Consider the following 22,636-nt stretch of genomic DNA (forward strand, 5'->3'; position numbering starts at 1 on the left):
TGTAGGCCTGTAATTCTTAGCAATAACACACTTCAATCTGTCCAAACAAGAGTCTAGTAGATATCCCGGATATGATAAAGTTTGAAACACAAAATCATAAATTATAATATAATAAATAACTATAAATAATTATAAAAAATAATAATATAATAATAATAAAATGAATTTCCCCACAATTCACTCAATTCTGCAAGTGTTCTAATTTACTATCGCTGTTTTCTAGCTGGTCTCAAACCACTTTTGACGTAAAGGGACACTTTTTGGTTGCTAAGGACAATCTCAAGTTTCCAGGCAGAAAGAACAGTATTTATGGTCGTGGCCCTAAGACCGAGACAAATGTGGATCACATAAACACGCGACAAGACTCACAACATAAATAGACCTGAGGTGTGGCTTTTGGTCGTCTGGTAGGTATGGCAAGAAAAGGGGCCATACCCAAGATAAGTAATGGATGATTGTGGAGGAGAATTTGCTGAGAAGTGCTGTAAAAAGGGGAATGGGAGGGAGGGTATCGTTCACTGAAACTGACAAAGAGGAAGGGGAAGTGGTCAGCTTAAATACCCTCCGGGCTCCTCCCATAAATTCAGGCCAGCACACTGGCCTTCTAACTTATGGTCGTGGCCCTAAGACCGAGACAAATGTGGATCACATAAACACGCGACAAGACTCACAACATAAATAGACCTGAGGTGTGGCTTTTGGTCGTCTGGTAGGTATGGCAAGAAAAGGGGCCAAAAATAACCAGGTAGGGAAGTATCTTTATTGCCTCTAACCTCATTGAGTGAGCTTGGAGAAAGGGCCATCTTGAGGGAACATATATATATATCTGGTAAAGCAGGCAGACTTTCACCTGCCTAGCTTCTTGGTCACATGGTCTGGTACTCCATGCTGAGATGTGGCTGAGGCTGCGCCGATCCAAAGGAATATCCAGAATACCGCCCAGGGTCTAGGCCTAAGTTGACCAGTAGGACCCAAACATGTTTAATAAACTGATTTCCACTCAGGGGGTTGACCTGAAAAGGCAGTAACGGGCTGGAGACTGGCTGGCTGGGTGAAAGAGCAGACGGTCAAAAGATCGTTGTTGGGCACCAGGCGTTGCTGGTTCGAAAGAAGTTTATATCCACTCCGGGTCCGGTTTGTTGCGTTTTCCGAAAGATAAAAGGACATAGTGGCTTGGATACCGGCCAGGTACAGCCTGATAGGGGTATGAGGGAGAGCCAGCTGTGTGTGGCAATAAGATATAAAGGCTAGGACATGAGTGACGTCATCTACTGTGGTTCCGGGACAAGTGGCAAGGAACCTACGGTAGGTGTTCCAGGCCGTAGGATAAGCCTTTAGTGTGTTGCTAGACAGTGAGTGGTAGATGAGCCGGGTTGCATTGGCAATGTGTGGCATCAATCCATTGTTAGTTGAGACCAAGGTGGGATAGGAGTGGATGATGGGTCGGCTCCGGGTTCCTCCTGGAAGAAAGACAAAATTGGAGCGGGACAGTGCATCGGCTGCGGTATTGCACTTGCCAGGGATATGCTTACAGTAACTGTTAAATTTGGTGATGTAGTGACAATTGCAGCAGACTGCGCAGGAAGGACATGACGGGGAGCGACTTGGATCTACCCTTATTAATGATGTCAGCTGTAACCTGGTTGTCTTGTGGTGAAGAGCTCTGTCTGATCTGTCCACGTGTGGCCCCAGACTTGGGCTGCTGCCACGATGGGGTACAGCTCGAACAATGACGAAGATCGAGGGAAGCCAGGAATCAGGCAGATTTCCGGGGGCCAAGGTCTGGCAAACCAGTGATGGCCAAAAATTGCAGCAAAGCCAATGGAGGCTGCAGCATCTGTGACTACCTGGCGCGACTGAGCTGATACTGAGGGAAAAACATTGATATGTCATTGAAGTTGAAGAGGAACTCGTCCCACATAGCCAAGTCTGCTATTGCTGCTGGGTCTAGTCTGAGGACTTGGTCGGGTCCTGCACTCGGGCAAGAAAGACTAAGAGCCTTGAGATGAACGACCGCCCCTGAGGAATTGTTCTCATAGCGAAATTGAGCATCCCTATCAAGGACTGCAGCTGTCTTTTAGTACATTCCTGTGACTGGGTAAACTCCTGAATGACCAACCTAACACAAGCTAATTTGTCAGAAGGCAGGCTAGGCTGCATGGCGTGCGTATCCAGGACGATGCCTGAGAAACTTATGAAATGTGTTGGGCCTTCCACTATGTGTTCATTGAGATTGTTGAAGACCTCTCTTAGCTTGTCTAGATCTACCGGGGGGGGGGTATGTCTAGGTGTTCGATAAGCAGAAAATCGTCCGGATAATGGATAACCCTGTGACATTGGGCCTGGTGTGACAGGTTTAAGTGAGGGATTGGGCAAAACCGTCGGCTTTATGGGCGAAGTGGCGACAAAAGAGTTCCGTGTCTGTGAGGCTCCATTCAGAGCTTATCTGGAACTGGGCAAGTCTCGCTGCTGCTTTGGCTGAAAAACGACCGATGGTCGTAGACGGCAAAACCTCCATATTTGTAAGCAAGATCTGTCATTGCATGAAGGTATAAGTCCCGCTCCTCCCTACTGCTGAGGGTGGCTGAACAAAGTACATCTCTGAACATCCCGAAGGCCAGGGTGAACTCAGTGGCTGACAGCTTACGACTGAGGCTGGGGTCTCTCGACTTGACAACCACTGAGACATCCCCCCCAGGCGTATGATTTGTTGTCAGCCAAGTCATGGACTGAGATGAGCAGGGATGCCAATTGACGTCTTTGCCCTCCAATATATCCTCCCTGATGCTGGTCGGGACAAGATGAATGGGGAGGACGATAGGTGCAGAGCCTGGTGTACCTGCAGAAGGAGAAGCGGTCATCGGGACCATGACCAGGTCCGGGAGGGCCATGGATGGGCAAACTTTCAAAGGTGTGACTCTGGTCTGGACGTCCGAACTGTTGCGGCTAAGGGGGAGACCAAAGAGTGCATGGATTGTAGGGATGCCTGTTGGGCCCAGCTGCAGCTGGAGGCGGGAAGAGGAGCCTGAAAAGCTTTGCCTTCCTGGCCGTTAGCAGGAAAGGGAATATCCCTGTGACTTAGCTATGAGTTTGGGGATGTTCCGTCCCCTGAGGGACTGCAGGCAGCCGCGCTCTGAGCCGTTTGGGGGGGGGGGGGGGTAACAGAGGGGCGGGTGTGAAGTCCTCGCTGCCAGAAGACAAAAAGGGGGCTGGGTGCTCATATTTAAGAGGAGTCATAGCCATAGGATAGAGAGCGGAGTGGTAAAGAGAAAACTCAGAGAGGAGGAAAAAGGAAGAAGTACAGAAAAAGGAATGATAGGCATAGACAGGAGCTGACAGAGTTCTGTTGTGCAGAACTTATGTTGAGTGGAAATTTAGAAAACTCAGAAGAGTGCGTGGCGACCGAGGTGGGCCAGGAGGTGACTGGCCAGATAACCGATAGCTCGGGTGCCTGTCTGTGGCAAGCACAAACCTGAAGACCAGAACCCCAGGGCGTACTGGGGCGAGAAGTAGAAGTCTGGTACGGCCTACGTAGGAATGTTGCGGTCTGTAGGGGGTGACGTGTGCTCGACCTGCTAACACTTGCACTGCCAGCAAGTCTACTGTTAAGCGACCTTGTCTGCGAGGTGAAGGGTCGCCCTTCGAAAACAGAGTGTCATGTATAGACATATGTGACAGAACTAACACCTGGAGATCAAGTCCAATGATGTATGTGAAGTAACGGTATAGTGAAAGGGTGCTGCAGAATGATGCGATAGAAAAGCCCATGAACTAGGCCCTGACTGACGCTCTAGTAGCGAGGTCCTGGTTGTGATCGAAACTCGGTCGACCGGGAACACCTGCAGTAGGGGTGACATGAGTGCAACAAGATTTCTTTACTTTTTTTTTTTTTTCTTTTTTTGTGTCCCCCTTGTATGCGACTGGCCCTGGTGAAGATGCAAACATAGCGTTTTTTGTTTTGTTTTTTTGTTTTTTTTTTGTTTTTTTTTACCTGGGAAATAACATCCAACCTGGTACAGGATGGAACCTGAACTCGACTGACCTGAGGGAGAAAAGATAGACGAAAACAATGAGTGGCTCGTATGAATGCCACTGGAGACGAGTGACCGATTAAGTGCCACTAAAAAATGAAGTGGGCTGTATGAGCACCACTGAGTGTGCTTGCAGGGATTGCAAGGAGTATATGTTGAGATGCATGTTTGCAGCGATTGCAAATGGGTATATGCTGAGATGCGTGTTTTTGCAGCGATTGCAAGGAGTATATACTGAGATGCGTGTTTTGCAGTGATTACAAAAATGGGTAAATGCTGAGATGCGTGTTTATGCAGCGATTGCAAGGAGTTTATACTTAGATGCGTGTTTTGCAGTGATTGCAAAAATGGGTAAATGCTGAGATGCATGTTTTGCAGCGATTGCAAGTGGGTAAACACTAAGATGCGTGTATTTGCAGCAATTGCAACGAGTTTATACTGAGATGCATGTTTTGCAGTGATTGTATACGGGTAAATGGTAAGATGCGTGTATTTGTAGCAATTGCAAGGAGTTTGTACTGAGATGCATAATTTTACAGAGATTGCAAAATGGGTATATGCCGAGATGCGTGTTTTTTGCAGCGATTGCAAGGAGTTATGATGAGATGCGTGTCTTGCAGCGATTGCAAGGAGTTTATACTGAGATGCATGTTGCAGCAATTGCAAAAATGGGTAAATGTTGAGATGCGTGATCTTGCAATGATTGCAAGGAGATTATACTGAGATGCATGTTTTTGCAGCGATAGCAAATGGGTAAATGTTGAGATGCCTGTTCTTGCAGCGATTGCAAGGAGTTTATACTGAGATGCATGTTGCAGCGATTGCAAATGGGTAAATGTTGAGATGCGTGTTCTTGCAGCGATTGCAAGGAGTTTATACTGAGATGCATGTTGCAGCGATTGCAAATGGGTAAATGTTGAGATGCGTGTTCTTGCAGCGATTGCAAGGAGTTTATACTGAGATGCATGTTGCAGCGATTGCAAATGGGTAAATGTTGAGATGCGTGTTCTTGCAGCGATTGCAAGGAGTTTATACTGAGATGCATTTTGCAGTGATTGCAAATGGGTAAATGTTGAGATGCGTGTTCTTGCAGCGATTGCAAGGAGTTTATACCGAGATGCATGTTGCAGCGATTGCAAATGGGTAAATGTTGAGATGCGTGTTCTTGCAGCGATTGCAAGGAGTTTATACTGAGATGCATGTTGCAGCGATTGCAAATGGGTATATGCTGAGATGCGTGTTCTTGCAGCGATTGCAAGGAGTTATGATGAAATGCGTAGCTTGCAGCGATTGCAAGAAAGGTCACCTACTGATAGGCGAAAAAGAAAAGGATAGCAGAAATTGTATATGTAGGAAGGAACTGCGAAGTGGCATACGTAACGAATCGTCGATTTGTTATAGGGACTGTTGGACGTATTGGTGTGTGGGATACTCGTGACGCGAACCGTTGTGCCGCTTGTGCGACTAGGTTCGGAGTGGACTGTGATGCATGTAGCTGCTGAGGTGATGTGAATCGGACAAAAAATAAATAATGAATCGTAGGGTATGGTAAGAACCACTACAAATTGGTGTGCAGGATAAGACCGATGCAAACCATTGTGCCGCCGAGGCGACTAGGCTTGAATCCGACTGTGATTCGTATGACATGAAGACAATACGAAACAGTCAGTAGAAAATTACATAAACAACGAACCATTTGTGGGGTACAACAGGGACTAATAAGAATCAGTGAGCGGGATGCATCTGATGCGAACCGTTGTGCTGCTGATGCGACTAGGTTGGAATCGGATTGTAGCAGGTATGCAATATGAATCAGCTGTAAAGAGATGGCACTGATACAAATCGGTTGTAAGATGTATGAAGTGAATCCAATACAAATCGGTTGCAGCGTGTATACCACACCTTACTTCTAAAACCGAACACATTCCAACCGCCCAGCCCCCCAGGCTAATCAAAGTGCAGACAAGGCCCCATGTGGGTCTAATTACCACCTCAATCAGACACAGAACCCATGCAAATAATACATGCTGATCTCCAAATGGATGAGACGGCAACCCCATAGACAGTGAATCCTATGAGAAAATGAAGCCTGTATCGAGTGATATCAGAGAACAACCAACAATGGCTCAGAGGCTTGGATCTACGAACAAATCGTATGTTTGTGGATAGGATGACAAGCAAGGCAGAGCAAGCCTGCAAATCTAAGTTTGCAGGTATAGGAAACATATCCAATGGTAACATTGCATATGAAAAAAAAGGTTTGAACCCTACCTGCAACAGCAAGCGAGAACCGCCGACGAAGACGCCGCAACCCACTTGTAATCAAACGCACAGACTTATGAACACAAAGTAAGCTGGGAAGAGTCAGCACAGTGACATGTAGTATCGTTCACTGAAACTGACAAAGAGGAAGGGGAAGTGGTCAGCTTAAATACCCTCCGGGCTCCTCCCATAAATTCAGGCCAGCACACTGGCCTTCTAACATATAATATAAAACTACATGCAGGGCATTGGACAAAGCACTAGGAACAAAAGGGATGTGAAATGATTTCATACAGTAATGTAATCTATAAGATTACAGTGTACTGTATGTGTTATGAATTTTCAATTTTTTTAGTTTGCCGCTGTGCTCCACCCCGTGCGTCGCGACGCTCGCAGGGAACGGAGCCTGGCACACAGAGGCATCGGACGGAGGACAGAGCCCGCAGGCACAGCGGGGGGGACATCACAGAATCCTGGGGACAAGGTAAGTATACCGCACCAGGATCCTAAGATGTAATCCCGAGTGTGGCTCAGGGTTACCGCTAATGGTACTGAAATTTAACCCCGAGCCACACTCTGTAAAACCACCAGGGAGGTTAACAAGGGGGGCCCCCAGATCCTACCCCCACATGTGAATGAATATGGCCTACCCATTCACTAAAAAAGTGTAAAAAGTAAGTAAAAACACAACATGAGTTTTGACAAGTCCTTTATTAAGGTTCCCGCCATCTGACAATTTTTCACACAATCCGAATTCCAATTGTCTCGAAAATTTGGAATCCGTTAGAAAACTAATATATGAAACGAAATAAAACAAATTTCAATGAAATTCCTTACTATTTCATTTGGAGATTTGGATACATTCGAATCTCCGAATCACCAAAAAATGTGTCTGAATTTATATTTGGACCACAACGAATTGCACATGTCTAATAAAGACGGAACATCAGAATGCTGAGACAGAAATGTGTTATGTTGTTCCTAAATTAGTAGAACATTGGAAAAGCAAGATATGACTTCAATATGATAGTCTTTAATGGGGAGGGGAACATGGATTCCTATTGCAGGTGTTTGGGCCTAGAGAGGATATGTGGAAACGAGATGGAAAAGGGTGATTTTGGGGTAAAATTGGGTCATGCCCAGAGATTTTTTTCTGCAAAACGGTGGTTTGAGGGTAAATGTGGGTCATGCCTAAAGATAAGCTTTAACAGGAAACTCTACAAGAGGGCCATCTCTGAATGCATAGCATGTTGAATCTTGAAGAAAGGAGACTACAGCAGCAGAGCACCAGGCTGGGTATGGGACTGTGATGCCCAATTGGCATAGGATCACTACAATTGGAACACTAAAATTCAGGAAAATTATTCCCCACCTCTATTTCTTTTACTTTACAAAGGATTGTATTAATATTCAATCCAACAGATAAGCTCAACAGTTAGATGGATACATTGCATATTGAGCAAAATAGATTATAAAAAATAAAGAAGGATACTAAAGTCCTACAAACTCCAAGTAAGGCATCACGTAACAGCAATAAGCAGACATCATGATCCGGAGTGTCTTGGAACTCAGAAAAATGCTACCATTCCCCATCTCTTTGATATCTGCCTGGAGTTCAGCTTTAAAGAAGAAATCCAGCTTTTCCTCTCCAATACAACAAATGCATCATGCGTGTAAATGAATCACAACCCTGCTGTCAGTTTATGTGTAACTTCCCTCCTTAGCTGTATACAGCAGGTTTCTGTGTCTGTGATGTCACTCCTCTTCCTAGCTGAATTTCAAAGTTCTCTGACTTCCTGTTACCTTCTTTTCCAGTCCTAATACTACATGTCCCATGATCCTTTGAGCCTCTGTAGCTTCAGGGCGGGCTGTGGGAGTCACTTGTACCAGTTCTGGGAGTTGATGTGGGTGGGTCCTAGAGTTACCGTGGGTGTTTCTAGACCTTCAGGTGGATGGTGAAAGGTGTAAATGTGTCATACCTCCTCCTGTGCCATTCCTGTCTTACAGCATGCCAAATACTAATGCAGACATCTCAAGTCTCCAGCAAATCGCGGGAGACTCCCGCATTTGGCTGCGGGCTCACAGACACTCGCGAGCGCCGGGCAATCTCCCGGCTGAGCCTGTCACTCAGAATAACAGAGCAGCCCGAGCGGAACGTTACTGAGCTGGTGACATGCTTCAGCTTCCCTTCCCAGTATTATAAAAGAGACAGCACCCCTGGCTTCCCTCTAGACGTGTACTTCTCCCTTCCTGCCACTGGGTCCTGCTTGTATATGCAGGTGAATTGGAATGTGATTATAGAGCATCCCCAGTTTGCTCTACCCGAGGCTGACTGTTCTTCATGTCCTACACCCCAAGGTATGCCACTGTATGACAATGTAATGTATATTGCAAATAGAAGTTTTCAGTAGATTATGCCAAAAGTCTTTATAATATTTGATGTTACAATGGCAGTCCTAGCAGATTCCTCTGAAGAGCTGGGGATATAGCAGGAGAATATTGCCATAATATGACATAATACATTTTATTGCAAATTTAACTTTAAAATAGCGCCGCTTTACCGCCGACGCCCAGCCGCCCCAGTGTGAAAGGGCTCTTACAGTTTTGCACTCTCCCTTCTCTCTGAAGCAGACATTACTCATTCAAAAAACATTTACTTGTAAAAGAGAAAAAGAGACACAGAATACCTAGGTATGTCAAAAACTGCAAAATATAATTGCCACTGAATAGGCTGCATTTAATTAAAGGGGGGGGGGGCAGCGTGTCACCTCCCTGAAATGAGTTTGCCACCTCCCTGAAATGAGTTTTTGAAGGTTAAGATGTCTGCTAATGGCTTACTGCAAGACTACAGAGGAAGGGCTATGGGAGGTTATTATGAAGGTGTTCCCTTCATATGTAAATGAATCAGATCACAGAGAGCAGAGCTCTTGGAGGGTGGGATCTGAGCGGTAGAACTCTCCCTGTTCACACTGGTCGGCATAATGCTGAGCGTTGTGAGGTGGGACTTGGGAGGTTTGGATTCTTCCTATAGGTGTGACTGGGTGGGATTGAATGGTAATTAGGATGTATTTAATCCCACCCATCATCAGAGCTGTGAAGGAAGTTACATCATTTGCAGAATCTGAAAGACTACAAAGGGGAATTACAGTACATACTCTAGCTGCTGCAGGAAGTGGCTGTAAAAGTGACAGTCTATCAGCAGGATATACAGAGTGTCACATGACACAAAGCAACAACTAAACCCAGAAATCAGGGGATCTGCAGAAAACAAAGTGACATGGTACAGAGATATGATCTATGCTGGGAGTGATCATTCCATCCAGTTCTAGGGAAAAGAGAGGTGGAATTCATCTTTAAGAATAGACTGGGAAATAGCAAAGACAGCCTGTCCCGTTTTGTAATTTCATTAGTTACTGCATGTTTGTAGTGACAGAGATAATATCAATTATTCCGGTGTGCTGCTAGAGACATCTATAAAGAATAAGTGCACCCTAACACTAAAATCCCTACAACTGTGGACATCCATGATCTAACACTAACCTATGTAAAGAAGAACTTTTTTTAAGCCGATCCGACCCGATCCCTCGCTGAGCTGTCATCTGTGGCTTCGCTGTGTAGAGGGGTGCAGAGGACACAGCTGACAACGGAAGCCCCATAGTAACTCTATAGTTGACATCACTTCCCATTCATTTCACAGCCGTTGTCTGCTGTGTCCTCTGCAGAGCTTTCACAGCTGGAGACCGGATTAGAATGGCTTCAGAAAAGGTATGTAGATTTAGATGATTTATTCTTTACAGGTCTAGGTTAGTGATAGATTCTGGATGTCTGTAGATGTAGCAATTTTAGTGTTAGGGTGGACTTATCCTTTAACTGACTTCTTTTGGTGATTTGACTAGGAGGTGCATAAATAAAGACTACAGCTGCTCTCCATCGTAAGATAGGTCACACTTTTCATGCATGTAATTCATACTTAGCTATTTTCATACATTATTCTTCCTCTAATGCCAAAACCAATTGCTCATTCTGAATAACAAATGCCTGGTGAGATATGATTCATGCACAATTATATATAAACTTTTTCTTTTCTTTTTTTTTTTGCACACATCCATCAGAAGCTGAATCACTTTATGTGCCTATTATATATTGCTGCAATCTGCTGACAAGCAGCTCAAAGCTAAGAGGTTAAAAAGAGCAACACAAACAAGTGGTTTTTGTAATGAATGTCCCTTCCTGAGAGCTTCTATTTCTCCTTTTGTGCTTTCTTGGAAGAATTTTGTATTCATTTACTTTCAGGCAGCTTAAAGTGTATGTAAACCTCAACAATAGTTTTCTCTTATTTGCTCCCTTTTGGTCTGTTAAACATACAATTGAAAGCGTTTGTTATATCAGTTTGATCAGCCCCAAATAACATGAAATTCATCACATCTGCCAAACTTCTTATTTAAAGACAAAAGCTTTTTAGAATATACTGCCATTATTAGTAGTATATATTCATTTATTCCAGTACAAGGGGTGCTGGGGTGTGCTGGAGGTTCTATTGATGCTGGCTGCTGGGGGATCTATTGTTGCTGCAGGGGATCTATTTTTGCATGGAGGTCTGTTGTTGCCAGTTTGCTGGGTGGGGTTATGTTGCTGAGTGGTCAATTGTTGCTGGAATGGATCTGCTGTTAAGAGAGGGGTCTATGGCTGCTGGCTGCTGGGAGATCAGTTGTTGCTGCACAAGGTCTATTGTTGCTTGGGAGGTATTGTTTTTGCAGGGGTCTATTTTTGCTGGGGAAAATTTATTGTTGCTGGGGAAGGTCTATTGCTGCTGACTGCAGGGGATCTATATTACTGCTTTTCTTGTTTCTTGTCAAGTTACTGGACCTGTATCCTCTAAAATGGGCAGTACTAAGAGCTGAGTGGGGGTGGAATCAAGAAACAGGGCTTGGAGATGGGTAGGGGCAGAGACAAGAATTGACTCAGAAAGGGGGAGTTTCTGCACCTATTCTCTCAGAAAATCCCTGTGTATAGGGATCTCCATGCTGTTTTTTTCCAGCACAGTAGTGCATTCTATCATTGCATAGGGACCTGGTTGGGGTAAGTATGCAGAATAGGGTTAATTAATGTTAGGTTTTAGTTTACAGTAAGGGTCCTTTCACACTGGGGCGGTTTGCAGGCGCTATTGCGCTAATAATAGCGCCTGCAAACCGACCCGAAAGTGGCGCTGCTTTAATTCCAGTGTGAAAGCCCGAGGGCTTTCACACTGGAGCGGTGCGCTAGCAGAACGGGAAAAAAAGTCCTGCTAGCAGCATCTTCGGAGCGGTGAAGGAGCGGAGTGTATACCGCTCCTTCACCGCTCCTGCCCATTGAAATCAATGGGACAGCAAAGGCGCTTTGCGGTGGTTTTTACCCTTTCTCGGCCGCTAGCAGGGGGGTAAAACCGCCCCGCTAGCGGCCGCATACCGACGGTAAAGCGCCGCTTACAATAACGGCGATTTACCGCCGACGCCGCCCCCACCCCAGTGTGAAAGGGCCCTTAGGTAAGATTTTTAAAATGAAATCCAATTTATTATTGGAATATTGGTAAACTTTTTTATAAGCATATTTTCCTCAAATGATATATGCAGTGTATGTGGTTTGTGTTTATGGAATGATTGTATAATATATACGTTATTTCTCACATTTCTTCAACGAGATAAAATGAGATGAGATTAAAAAAAAGATACTTCTTAGAATTTTTGGGGATCTGACTACCAAATGTTAAGTTGATAAGATATGTATATTTTGTATTTTATTCTTACCAAAGAATTTTGGTTCAACAATAACAAAATAAATTAACAATTCAGAACAGTAAAAGATTGCATGGTAACAACACTGTACCTATAAGACGTTTTTATCATTTTTTATACACAAATAGAGCTTTCTTTTGATGGTATTTAATTGCCACTGGGTTTTTCATTTTTTGCTAAACAAATGAAAAAAGACCAAAAATTTTGAAAAAAAAAAGTTTTTCTTAGTTTCTTACATAACTACATAGTTACATCGTTAGTCAGGTTGAAAAAAAGACACAAGTCCATCACGTTCAACCAAAAAAATAAATACAATCCCATATACACAAACCTATACCCACAGTTGATCCAGAGGAAGGCAAAAACCCCAACAAAGCATGCTCCAATTTGCTACAGCAGGGAAAAACAATTCCTTCCAGATCCCCCGAGAGGCAATTGGATTTTCCCTGGATCAACTTTACCTATAAATTTCAGTACCCATTAGTTTGTTTCTTTTATAAAATTTTGTAAATACGTAGTTTTTCTCCTTCACCGATGTGCGCTGATGAGGCTACACTTATAGGCGGCACTGATGAGGTGGCGATGATGAGGCTGCACTGATGAGACGGCACTGATGAGGTGGCACTAATATTCAACACTGTGCAATGATATGTGGCAATGATAGGCACTGATAGGCGGCACTGATAGGCGGCACTGATGGGCGGCACTGATGGGCGGCACTGATGGGCGGCAATGATGGGCACTGATGGGCGGCAATGATGGACACTGATATGCAGCAATGATGGGCACTGATAGGTGGCAATGATGGGCACTGATATGCAGCAATGATGGGCACTGATATGCAGCAATGATGGGCACTGATAGGTGGCAATGATGGGCACTGATAGGTGGCAATGATGGGCACTGATGAGGCTGTGCTGATGGGCATTGATGAGACTGCACTGAGGTGGCACTGATAAGGTGGCACTGATAAGCTGCACTAATAGGCACTGGTGGAGAGGTACTAATGAGGCTGCACTGATAAGTTGGCATTGATGTGCACTGATAGACAGCACTGATACGCTCCACTGGTGGACACTGATACGCTGGGGGGGTTAGTAAATCTATAATACTTTTTATAATATGATTGCATTAGTGGCAGTGGTGTCAGTGTCAGTGTTAATTAACCCCTTTATGATTCAGCATGAAGGGGTTAATAAACACTGACACCACTGCTGCTAATGTAACACAAAGAGGTTAATTAACTGCCACTGGTCACTAATGCACCATTGACCAATGGCAATACATTAACCCCCTGCATGCTGCATATTACAAAAAGCATTATAGATTAATTAACCCCCCCAGCCCCCCCCCCCACCAAAAAAACACGCTTCAGGAAGATCACACATTTTAAGACAAAGCAGTGCAGCATTTTTTATCCGCCTCACTCACTTTGTCACAGTAGTGGACGATCCCCGCAGGTCAAAGCAGCAGCACTCCACCTTTTCCATCACGCCCTCTGACCTCTTACTGACGTCACGCCGAGCTCCTGTCGGGCTGGGCAGAGATTCCTGACAGGGAAGGGACAGTGTACCGTTCCGCTGCAGCTCTGCAAGTGTAGCACTGTGCAGCGGCGGCTGTATATAGTGTCTTGCCGCAGGCATCAGAGTGACCCAGTGCCCGGACTGAGGACACAGTCCGCCCCTGCTATGCAGGGACAAAACCGGGGACAGATTTGGTCCGGGGACAGTGTCCTCAGTCCAGGGACTGCTCCCGGAAAACAGGGACGTCTGGTAACCGTAGTTTACAGGTTACTGTTTAAGGGCTTGTTCACACTTGCTTTCATTTCTGAAGAGCAAACCACGTCTTAATCGCTCCTCAGAAAGCATTTGACAGGCGATGAGGAGGTGTATTATAACCCCTTGAACCGCACACTAGGGCACCACAATTGTGTGCATTGCACACAGTTGTGCGGTGTATGGTGCTTGCAGAGCAGCTCTATTCACTAGAATGGGTCTCACTTGGTGGATGCTATGTCTGCCAAAAGTGTCAGGAGGTATAATTCCTGGTGCAAAGCAATACAGCCTCGGTATATGTACACCAGGGATGAGCCAAACACCCCCCCCGGTTCGGTTTGCACCAGAACATGCGAACAGGCAAAAAATTAGTTAGAACATGCGAACACCGTTAAAGTCTATGGGACTCGAACATGAATCATCAAAAGTGCTAATTTTAAAGGCTTATTTGCAAGTTGTTGTCATAAAAAAGTGTTTGGGGACCTGGGTCCTGGCCCAGGGGACATGGATTAATGCAAAAAAAGGTTTTAAAAACTTCCCTGTGGCTTTCCCCGTGACATCAGAGGGGGCGGGGTCACCCAGGTGATCCCGCCCCCCTGACGTCACAGGGAAAGCCTCGGGGAAGTCCCCGTCAAGTCCCCGTGCGTCAGAGGGGGCGGGGTCACTGGGTGGCCCCGCCCTCAGTTATTTAAGAACCGTCAGAAGACGAGAAGCGTCACACAGTGGGAGCCTTCCATCATGGATGCGGAGCAGTCCGAGCACGAAGAAGGGAAGAAGATGCCGCGGAGGAAGATGCTGGATGAGAACACCGGAGCAAGAAGCAGAGGATCGGAGGAAGAAGATGGAGGAAGAAAACGAAGGAAGATAGAAGATAGAAGAAAGAAGATAGAAAGAAGAAGCATTTAAATAAAGGAATTGTCAAAAACTGTCTCTTGTCATTTTTAACATTTTTGACACTTTTTTTGTGAAATGGTAGGTACCCCCTTACCATTTCACACAGGGGGGCCAGGATCTGGGGGTCCCCTTGTTAAAGGGGGCTTTCAGATTCCGATAAGCCCCCTGCCCGCAGACCCCCACAACCACCGGGAACTGTTGTGGAGATGAGGCCCTTGTCCTCATCAACATGGGGACAAGGTGCTTTGGGGGGGACCCCAAAGCACCCTCCCAATGTTGAGGGCATGTGGCCTGGTACGGTTCAGGAGGGGGGCGCTCTTTCGTCCCCCCCTCTTTTCCTGCGGCCTGCCAGGTTGCGTGCTCGGATAAGGGTCTGGTATGGTATTTTGGGGGGACCCCACACCATTTTTTTTTTCAATTTTGGTGCAGGGTTCCCCTTAAAATCCGGTCTGGTATGGATTTTGAGGGGGACCTCCACGCCTTTTTTTAAATTTTGGCACGGGGTTCCCCTTAATATCCATACCAGACCTGAAGGGCCTGGTATAGAATTTAGGGGGACCCCCACGTCATTTTAAAAAAAATTTTGGTTTGGGGTTCCCCTGTGGGGAAATCCCATGCCTTTTTTATCAATTAACTTTTATGTGTATTGTTGGAACTACAAGTCATATAGCCGCGAGTACTTTTGAATGATTTTTTTTCCCTTTGAAATGTCATTTTGCTGTCAGACTGTTCTAAACACGGGAAGCATGTGCCACTTTACAGGCATACTATAGACACCCCCTGGTACGAAATGTAAAGGAATATTACACTTTTATTACTTTTACACTTTAAGCATGATTAAAATCATTGCTCCCGAAAAAACGTACGTTTTTAAAACTTTTTTTTGCATTGATCCATGTCCCCTGGGGCAGGACCCAGGTCCCCAAACACTTTTTATGACAATAACTTGCATATAAGCCTTTAAAATGAGCACTTTTGATTTTTCCCATAGACTTTTAAAGGGTGTTCCGCTGCTTTCGAATTTGCCGTGAACACCCCAAATTGTTCGCTGTTCGGCGAACTTGCGAACAGCCGATGTTCGACTCGAACGCGAAGCTTATCCCTAATGTACACCCTCAGCTGCTGCCTCTGCAGCTAAAGAGGGAGCATTTGGTGGTGGTAAAAACAGGGCTATACTGTAGGGGTTAACGACCCCTCAACTGCTAATTTGAACGAGCTCTAAGGCACATGGGTCATTTTTTTTGTCTATTGTATTCTGATAACGGGGAGACTCCCCTGCTGTCACAATACACAGATCAGTGCTGCAGCCTATTGCTTGCTGTGCTGATCGTGTGTTTTTTATCCATCAGGGCAGTTGAACAGAAGTCGATTGCAGTGGCCACACATTGATCGATATTCAGCTGGCTCTGCTGAACTGGCTGAATTTTGATCCATGTTTGGCTGGCTTTAAAGGTTGAGTGTTGGAGGAAGGTTAAGTGTTAATGAATTGCTTAAGGACAGGGATTTCTAAACTTTCTAAACAAGGGGCCGGGTTTTCTGCCCTTCAGACTTTATGGGGGCCGGACTGTTGTCAGTGAGAGCAGAAAATGTCCTGGTGTCAGTGGGAGTAAACAATGCCACATCTTTAGCTGGGAAGAAGAGTGCCCTATCATTGGTGCAAGTGGGAGGAATAGTGCCCCATCATTGCAGTCAGTGAAAGGAATATTGCCCCATTATTGGTGTCAATGGGAGGAATATTGCCCCATCATTGGTATCAGTGGGAGGAATATTGCCCCATCATTGGTATCAGTGGGAGGAATAGTGCTCCATTGTTGGTGTCAGTGGGAGGAATAGTGCCCCATTGTTGGTATCAGTGGGAAGATTAGTACCCCATCATTGGTGTCAGTTGGTGGAAGTGTGCCCATTATTGGTATGAGTGGGATAGTGCTGCATTGTTGGTGTCAGTGGCAAGAATTTTGTCCCCATTGTTGGTGTCAGTGGGAGGAATAGTGCCCCAAAGGCCGGATAAAGGCAAGCAAAGGGCCGCGGTTTGCAGACCACTGCTTTAGGAGATAGGAAAGTACTAGTATTGGGGGAAGAGGGGGGGGCAAATGTTAAAAGCCTACTTAAGGATTTAGTGTTTAGGGTTGATGGGGGCCAAGTTTTAGAGAGGAGCTTCATCGCAATCTTAAAAGTTACCTTAAAATTAATCTTAAAAGACACCTTTAGAAACGTTTAGATATGGCAATCTACAAACAGATACTTGAATATTTTATTTTCCATTATGCTCATGCCATGTTCACAGGCAGATGAATCCATGCCCCCTTTACTTCTTGGAACTCTTTTTTTTTTTTTTATTAAGAACAGTATGTTTATTGCATGAGTCTGTAGATACATGTCAGCAAATACACATCAGCGTATATAAATTATAACGATACCAACCAAAAGTATGTAAATACAAGAAAAATAAAAAAAAAGGGGGAAAATGTTTTATTTTATTTTTTTTTACAAACTGAGATAGTAGTGACCTATATCCATGCATCTCAAACTGACATACAAGATAGAAATATGCACAAGATGACATGAAATAAAGTAACCTGTATTAAAGATGAAACAAACATATTCCTCAGAGCCCTGAGGGCTAGGGGAAAAAAAAAAAAAAAAAACGTAAAAAAAAAGGGGGAAAGAAAAAAATAAAGTGTGACCCATTTGGACAATTGTATTCTGGAGCTACAATACCTGTATCAGAACCATCATCAAAAGTGTTGCATTCCCTGTCAGGAACTTCTTGGAACTCTGGCTCTGTCTCCTGAAAGTTGTGACAGTTCACATAATCTAAGGGGGGAAGTACTGGTGATGTAGCCTTTCCAGGATGCATCTGTGAGGTCCTGGTTACATCACCCGTGCCTCACTCAACCAGGAGATAGAAAAACTGTAATTGTAAGTAAAAGCAAAAAATGTTTGTTTAACTAATGAATGTAAGATAATTTTATAACAGCATGTAGAGCTGCAATGCTGGAGTTTTAGTAAAAGTGGGGAATTATCAACTTTAAGTACTTGTTTAAGTAAGGGAGACCTAGGTATTAGGAGGGTGCTTTGGTTTTTGTGTTACACCAACATTCTCACTTTAAAATCTACCAACACTTGGACTTGGTGCATCAAGAAAAAAATGTTTTATTATTAGTATGTCAAATTAGTAAAAAAATCCTTTAAGAGAGAAGTTAACATGCGTTTCTATAAATGTACTTTATATTGTTCTGGAAAACCTGATACAAGCTAAACTCAACTCTTTACTTTTGCAAAGTACTAATATTGTATCTCTTTTATATTTATAGGGCACAAGATACTATGTTCAGGTATCTGCATATAACATGAAAGGCTGGGGACTGCCACAACCTTCACTTCCAGCTTTCGCTATTCCATCCAGTAAGTTTTACACATGTGCAATGTCATGTTAGGTGATGAATTACTGCAAATAGCCAGACAACCAGTTAATAAATTAGAGACGTAGAGATGCCTATTATTCAGCAGGGATTTTCTGACCTATCCCTTTGTTAATGTAGCATTGTTGCAGCTTCTAAGAATAACTAACAATAATTACAAGCATGTGATGTCTCTCATATATACTGTACAGTATATAAAATACCAGTAGAAATTAAATTCAGCACAGATGCTATATATATATATATATATCGATTACCAGCTGAACTTGACACTACAAAAACTCCTCAATGAAATATATAGCAAAAATCAGTGCAGCACAAAATAACTCATCATTTAAAGACAATCACTGAGAGCCCATTCACACAGGGGCAACTTTGGATCCGACTTCAAGTCGCCCCAAGTCGCCCCTAGTCGCCTCAAGTCGCGCTACACGAAAAAATCAATGTAAGTGAATGGATCTGTCTTAATGCACACTACTGCAGTCGCTCCGACTTCAGAAAAGGTTCCTGTACTACTTCAATCCGACTTGAAGGCAACTTGTACCCATTGATTTCAATGGAAGTTGCCTCCAAGTCTGATCACTGTTCATACTGAGGCAACTTTACAGGAAGCAGAAAAGAAACAGAAAGTAATTTCCTCCACTAAACAGCCAGCCCCCTCCTTCTCACACACAGCTGATAAGCTCTGATTGGCCACTTGTAAAATTCCCTGTCCTGGAGGCGACTTCAAGTTGTGTTGTAAGTTGCCCCAAGTCGTGCTGTGATTCATACTCAAGTCGTGTCCAAGTTGCCTCCCAAAGTCGTGCTGGAAGTCGTGTTGCCCCTGTGTGAATGGGCTCTAAAGGACAAGTCCATGACAAATGACCCTGAACAAAAGCTTACATACCCTGGTGATTTTGGCCTGATAACATGCATATAAATTGACACAAAGGGGTTTGAATGGCTATTAAAGTGGTTGTAAACTCACGGTGAGAAAAAAAAAACCCTGCAAGACAAAGGCATAATGAGCTAGTATGCATAGCATACTAGCTCATTATGATATACTTACCTTAGTTCGAAGCCCCTGCAGCTGTCCCAGCACACCGCTTTGGCTGGCGACATGTCTCCCGGAGTTACTTCCGGGTATCACGGGCTCCGGCGCTGTGATTGGCCGATGACGTCACTCACTGCTGCACTGACGTTTCTGGATTCTGAGTCATGGGGAAAGCAAAAGAATTGTCAAAGGATCTGTGGGAAAAGGTAGTTGAACTGTATAAAACAGGAAAGGGATATAAAAAGATATCAAAGGAATTGAGAATGCCAATCAGCAGTGTTCAAACTCTAATCAAGAAGTGGAAAATGAGGGGTTTTGTTGAAACCAAACCATGGTCAGGTAGACCAACTAAGATTTCAGCCACAACTGCCAGGAAAATGGGATGCAAAGAAAAACCCACAAATAACTTCAGGTGAAATACAGGACTCTCTGAAAACATGTGGTGTGGCTGTTTCAACATGCACAATAAGGAGGCACTTGAAGAAAGATGGGCTGCATGGTCGAGTCGCCAAAATAAAGCCATTACTACGCAAATGCCACAAAGTATCCGGCTTACAATACACCAAACAGCACAGAGACAAGCCTCAAACCTTCTGGCACAAAGTCGTTTGGAGTGATGAGACCAAAATTGAGCTTTTTGGCAACAACCATAAAAGCTTTATTTTGGAGAGGATCAACAAGGCCTATGATGAAAGGTACGCCATTCCTACTGTTAAACACGGAGGTGGAGTTTTGGGGATGTGTGAGCTAAAAAATTTGCTCAAAATTGATAGCAAGATGAATGCAGTATGTAATCAAAAAATACTGGAGGAACATTTGCATTCATCAGCCAGGAAGCTGCACATGGGACGTACTTGGACATTTTAACATGACAATGATCCAAAACACAAGGCCAAGTTGACCTGTCATTGGCTACAGCAGAGCAAAGTGAAGGTTCTGGAGTGACAATCTCAATCTCCTGACCTCAATATCTTTGAGCCACTCTGGGGAGATCTCAAACGTGCAGTTCATGCAAGACAGCCCAAGAATTTACAGGAACTGGAAGCTTTTTGCCAAGAGGAATGGACAGCTTTACCATTGGAACTTAAACAGCCTCATCCACAAATATAACAAAAGACTTCAAGCTGTCATTGATGTTAAAGGGAGCAATACATGGTATTAAGAACTGGGGTATGTAAACTTTTGATCAGGGTCATTTGGGTAGTTTCTGTTTTCATTATGATTTAAAAAGAGTAAACACAGCTGATTGATAATAAATGGCTTCAGCCAAACACTAACAATGAGTGAAAGAAAAGTTTTTGTTATCATTCATATTCTCTGAAAAATGGCCAAAAAGTCATACATTTTGCCAGGGTATGTAAACTTATGAGCACAACTGTGTGTGTGTATGTATGTACTGTATGTATGTGTGTGTGTGTGTGTGTATATATATATATATATATATATATATATATATATATATATATATATAAAATATATTGCTTGATTTCTGTTTATCCAGATTGGCGTGAGTATGATGGTCGTGCACCAAGAAGAAGAGGTCAGGCCGAAGCCCTGGATCTTCTGCTTAGCCAGGTGAAGACGGGTCATCAGCACTGTGTGTGTCATGGTTAGTACTTAATGCTGTCCACAGTTTTGGCAAGTTGCGATCATCGCACTGTTCTTAATCCTACTCAGTAACCCAAGTTTATATAGATCCTTGTGCATGTTGGTTTGTGTGTACATTCCTATGTTTTACCTATATAGTCCAGCAAATATGCAAGTTTATTTCATACTCAACACCAAGGATGTTGTATGTTTGGTGTAAGCCAAAATATGCAGCTATGCCTTTAATAGCCTAGCATATCCAGAATAACAAAATATGATTTATGATTGGCTGCTATGGACTTATACACACCTGTGTAAACAGTTTTACCTTGTAAAAGCCTTTAATGACTTGCTAACAATAATTAATGACATAATCATATGAAAACTATATGCTGCCTTTGCACGTGATGTGTTCATTGAGATCCTTCTATTCCAGAGCCATTCAAGAACCAGCCGCAGAGCAGAAAGCATTCTGTTTCCAAAAGTTTGAAGCATCTTTTTCATCCCAGTAGCAAGTTTCTCAAAAGCCTCAAGAGGTAAAAGGAACTGGGTGGAGGAACGTTGGTCCTAGGTATTTGGGTAATGGTGGCTAATTTGCAAACACTATGTTCCACACCGTAAAATATATCTAAGTCCAAAACCTTTTATGTTTTTGATAAAGAAGAGATGGGTTAAACCCATAAGGTTTTGTTTTTTTCCTCTATGTCCCACTGGGGAGATTTACCTTTACTTGATGGCCCCTAAAAATGATGGGAAGCAAGATATATCTTCTATTAAGACCTGTGTTGATAAGCTCTTGGCTTGTGTTGATGGCTCCAGTTTGAGACTTTTCTGAGCTCATTCAGAATTCATTACCAGGTACATTTGACCTGCAACTGACCTCCTTCTGACCTGCATTTGACCTGCTTCAAAAAAGGTTTGCATACCCATAGACTTGTATGGGGATGCAAAACCCATCTGAAGTGAACAATAGCCCCTCAACACATGCCCTTAGACAGCTGTCACTGCAAAACATTGACAGTTTCCCCTGTACTGGTGACAACTCAAAATTTAGAATTTTTTCCTCATTTTCAGCCCTGTTGATAATGGCCTCCAAGACAAATAGGGTGTATCTCCATAACAGGGGCAGAGACAACAATTAAATACGACTTGGGGGCTAATCCAAGACTAAAGGGCTGAAGGACATGTTTGATTTAAGTCTGAGAAATCTTGGCCTGGGATTTTTGCTTATATACCATTTGGAAGGTTAATAAGTGGGTTTTGGATTCAGAGCTTGTCATTATTGCGTGCAGCTAATGCGTAAAACATCCAATCAGAAGCAAATTAGAAAGTAAAAGTAAATGGTATTAAAAGCAGTAGCACCTTTTACATCCCCACTAGGTTTTATAGCTGTACCCTTTAAAAAAAATAAAAAATCTTTAATTGGTGAAATTTGAAGTCAGCGTTTGTTCATCTTTGGAGGGAGCGCCTGTAAAGATAATTTGTGAAAATAATGATACTAGTGAAACAGTAAAACTGTATCTTAATGCTTTCAGGGGTCTGTACCTTGCCTCCATATTTTATAAGGATGACAATGTTCTAGTGACTCACGAAGAACAGATCCCAGTGGTGGAAATAGATGACTCATATTCATGTCTCTTGATGCAAGACTTCCTGTGGTTTACTAAGGTAGGCATAGCAAGCCCGTTTCCAATTGGTCTCCATGTTTACCAAAACGTGAAGACTGATGCTTTCTCGTCATATTTGTATTCCTTATGATTTCCAATTGCGCAGTAACCACTATTCACTACGGTATGTAGGGGATGGAGACAATGGGAATACATTTTTATTCCAATCCCACCAAACTATTTACTATGCAGAT

The 22,636-nt window shown here is 43.7% G+C and overlaps 1 protein-coding gene across 3 annotated transcripts in view; it reads left to right on the forward strand.

The window, feature by feature from the left end:
- The window catches only part of LOC141148841 (ankyrin repeat and fibronectin type-III domain-containing protein 1-like), a 582,481-nt gene that overhangs the window by 459,338 nt on the left and 100,507 nt on the right, over window positions 1-22,636 (forward strand). For all 3 annotated transcript variants that reach the window (XM_073636627.1, XM_073636628.1, XM_073636629.1), the window contains 4 exons: window positions 18,048-18,138; window positions 20,690-20,797; window positions 21,212-21,311; window positions 22,311-22,443. In XM_073636627.1, the coding sequence (XP_073492728.1) occupies window positions 18,048-18,138; window positions 20,690-20,797; window positions 21,212-21,311; window positions 22,311-22,443 (432 nt within the window). The remainder of the gene's footprint in view (window positions 1-18,047; window positions 18,139-20,689; window positions 20,798-21,211; window positions 21,312-22,310; window positions 22,444-22,636) is intronic.

The sequence above is a fragment of the Aquarana catesbeiana genome, linkage group LG06 (genome assembly GCF_042186555.1).
Source record: "Aquarana catesbeiana isolate 2022-GZ linkage group LG06, ASM4218655v1, whole genome shotgun sequence".
Lineage (NCBI taxonomy): Eukaryota > Metazoa > Chordata > Amphibia > Anura > Ranidae > Aquarana > Aquarana catesbeiana.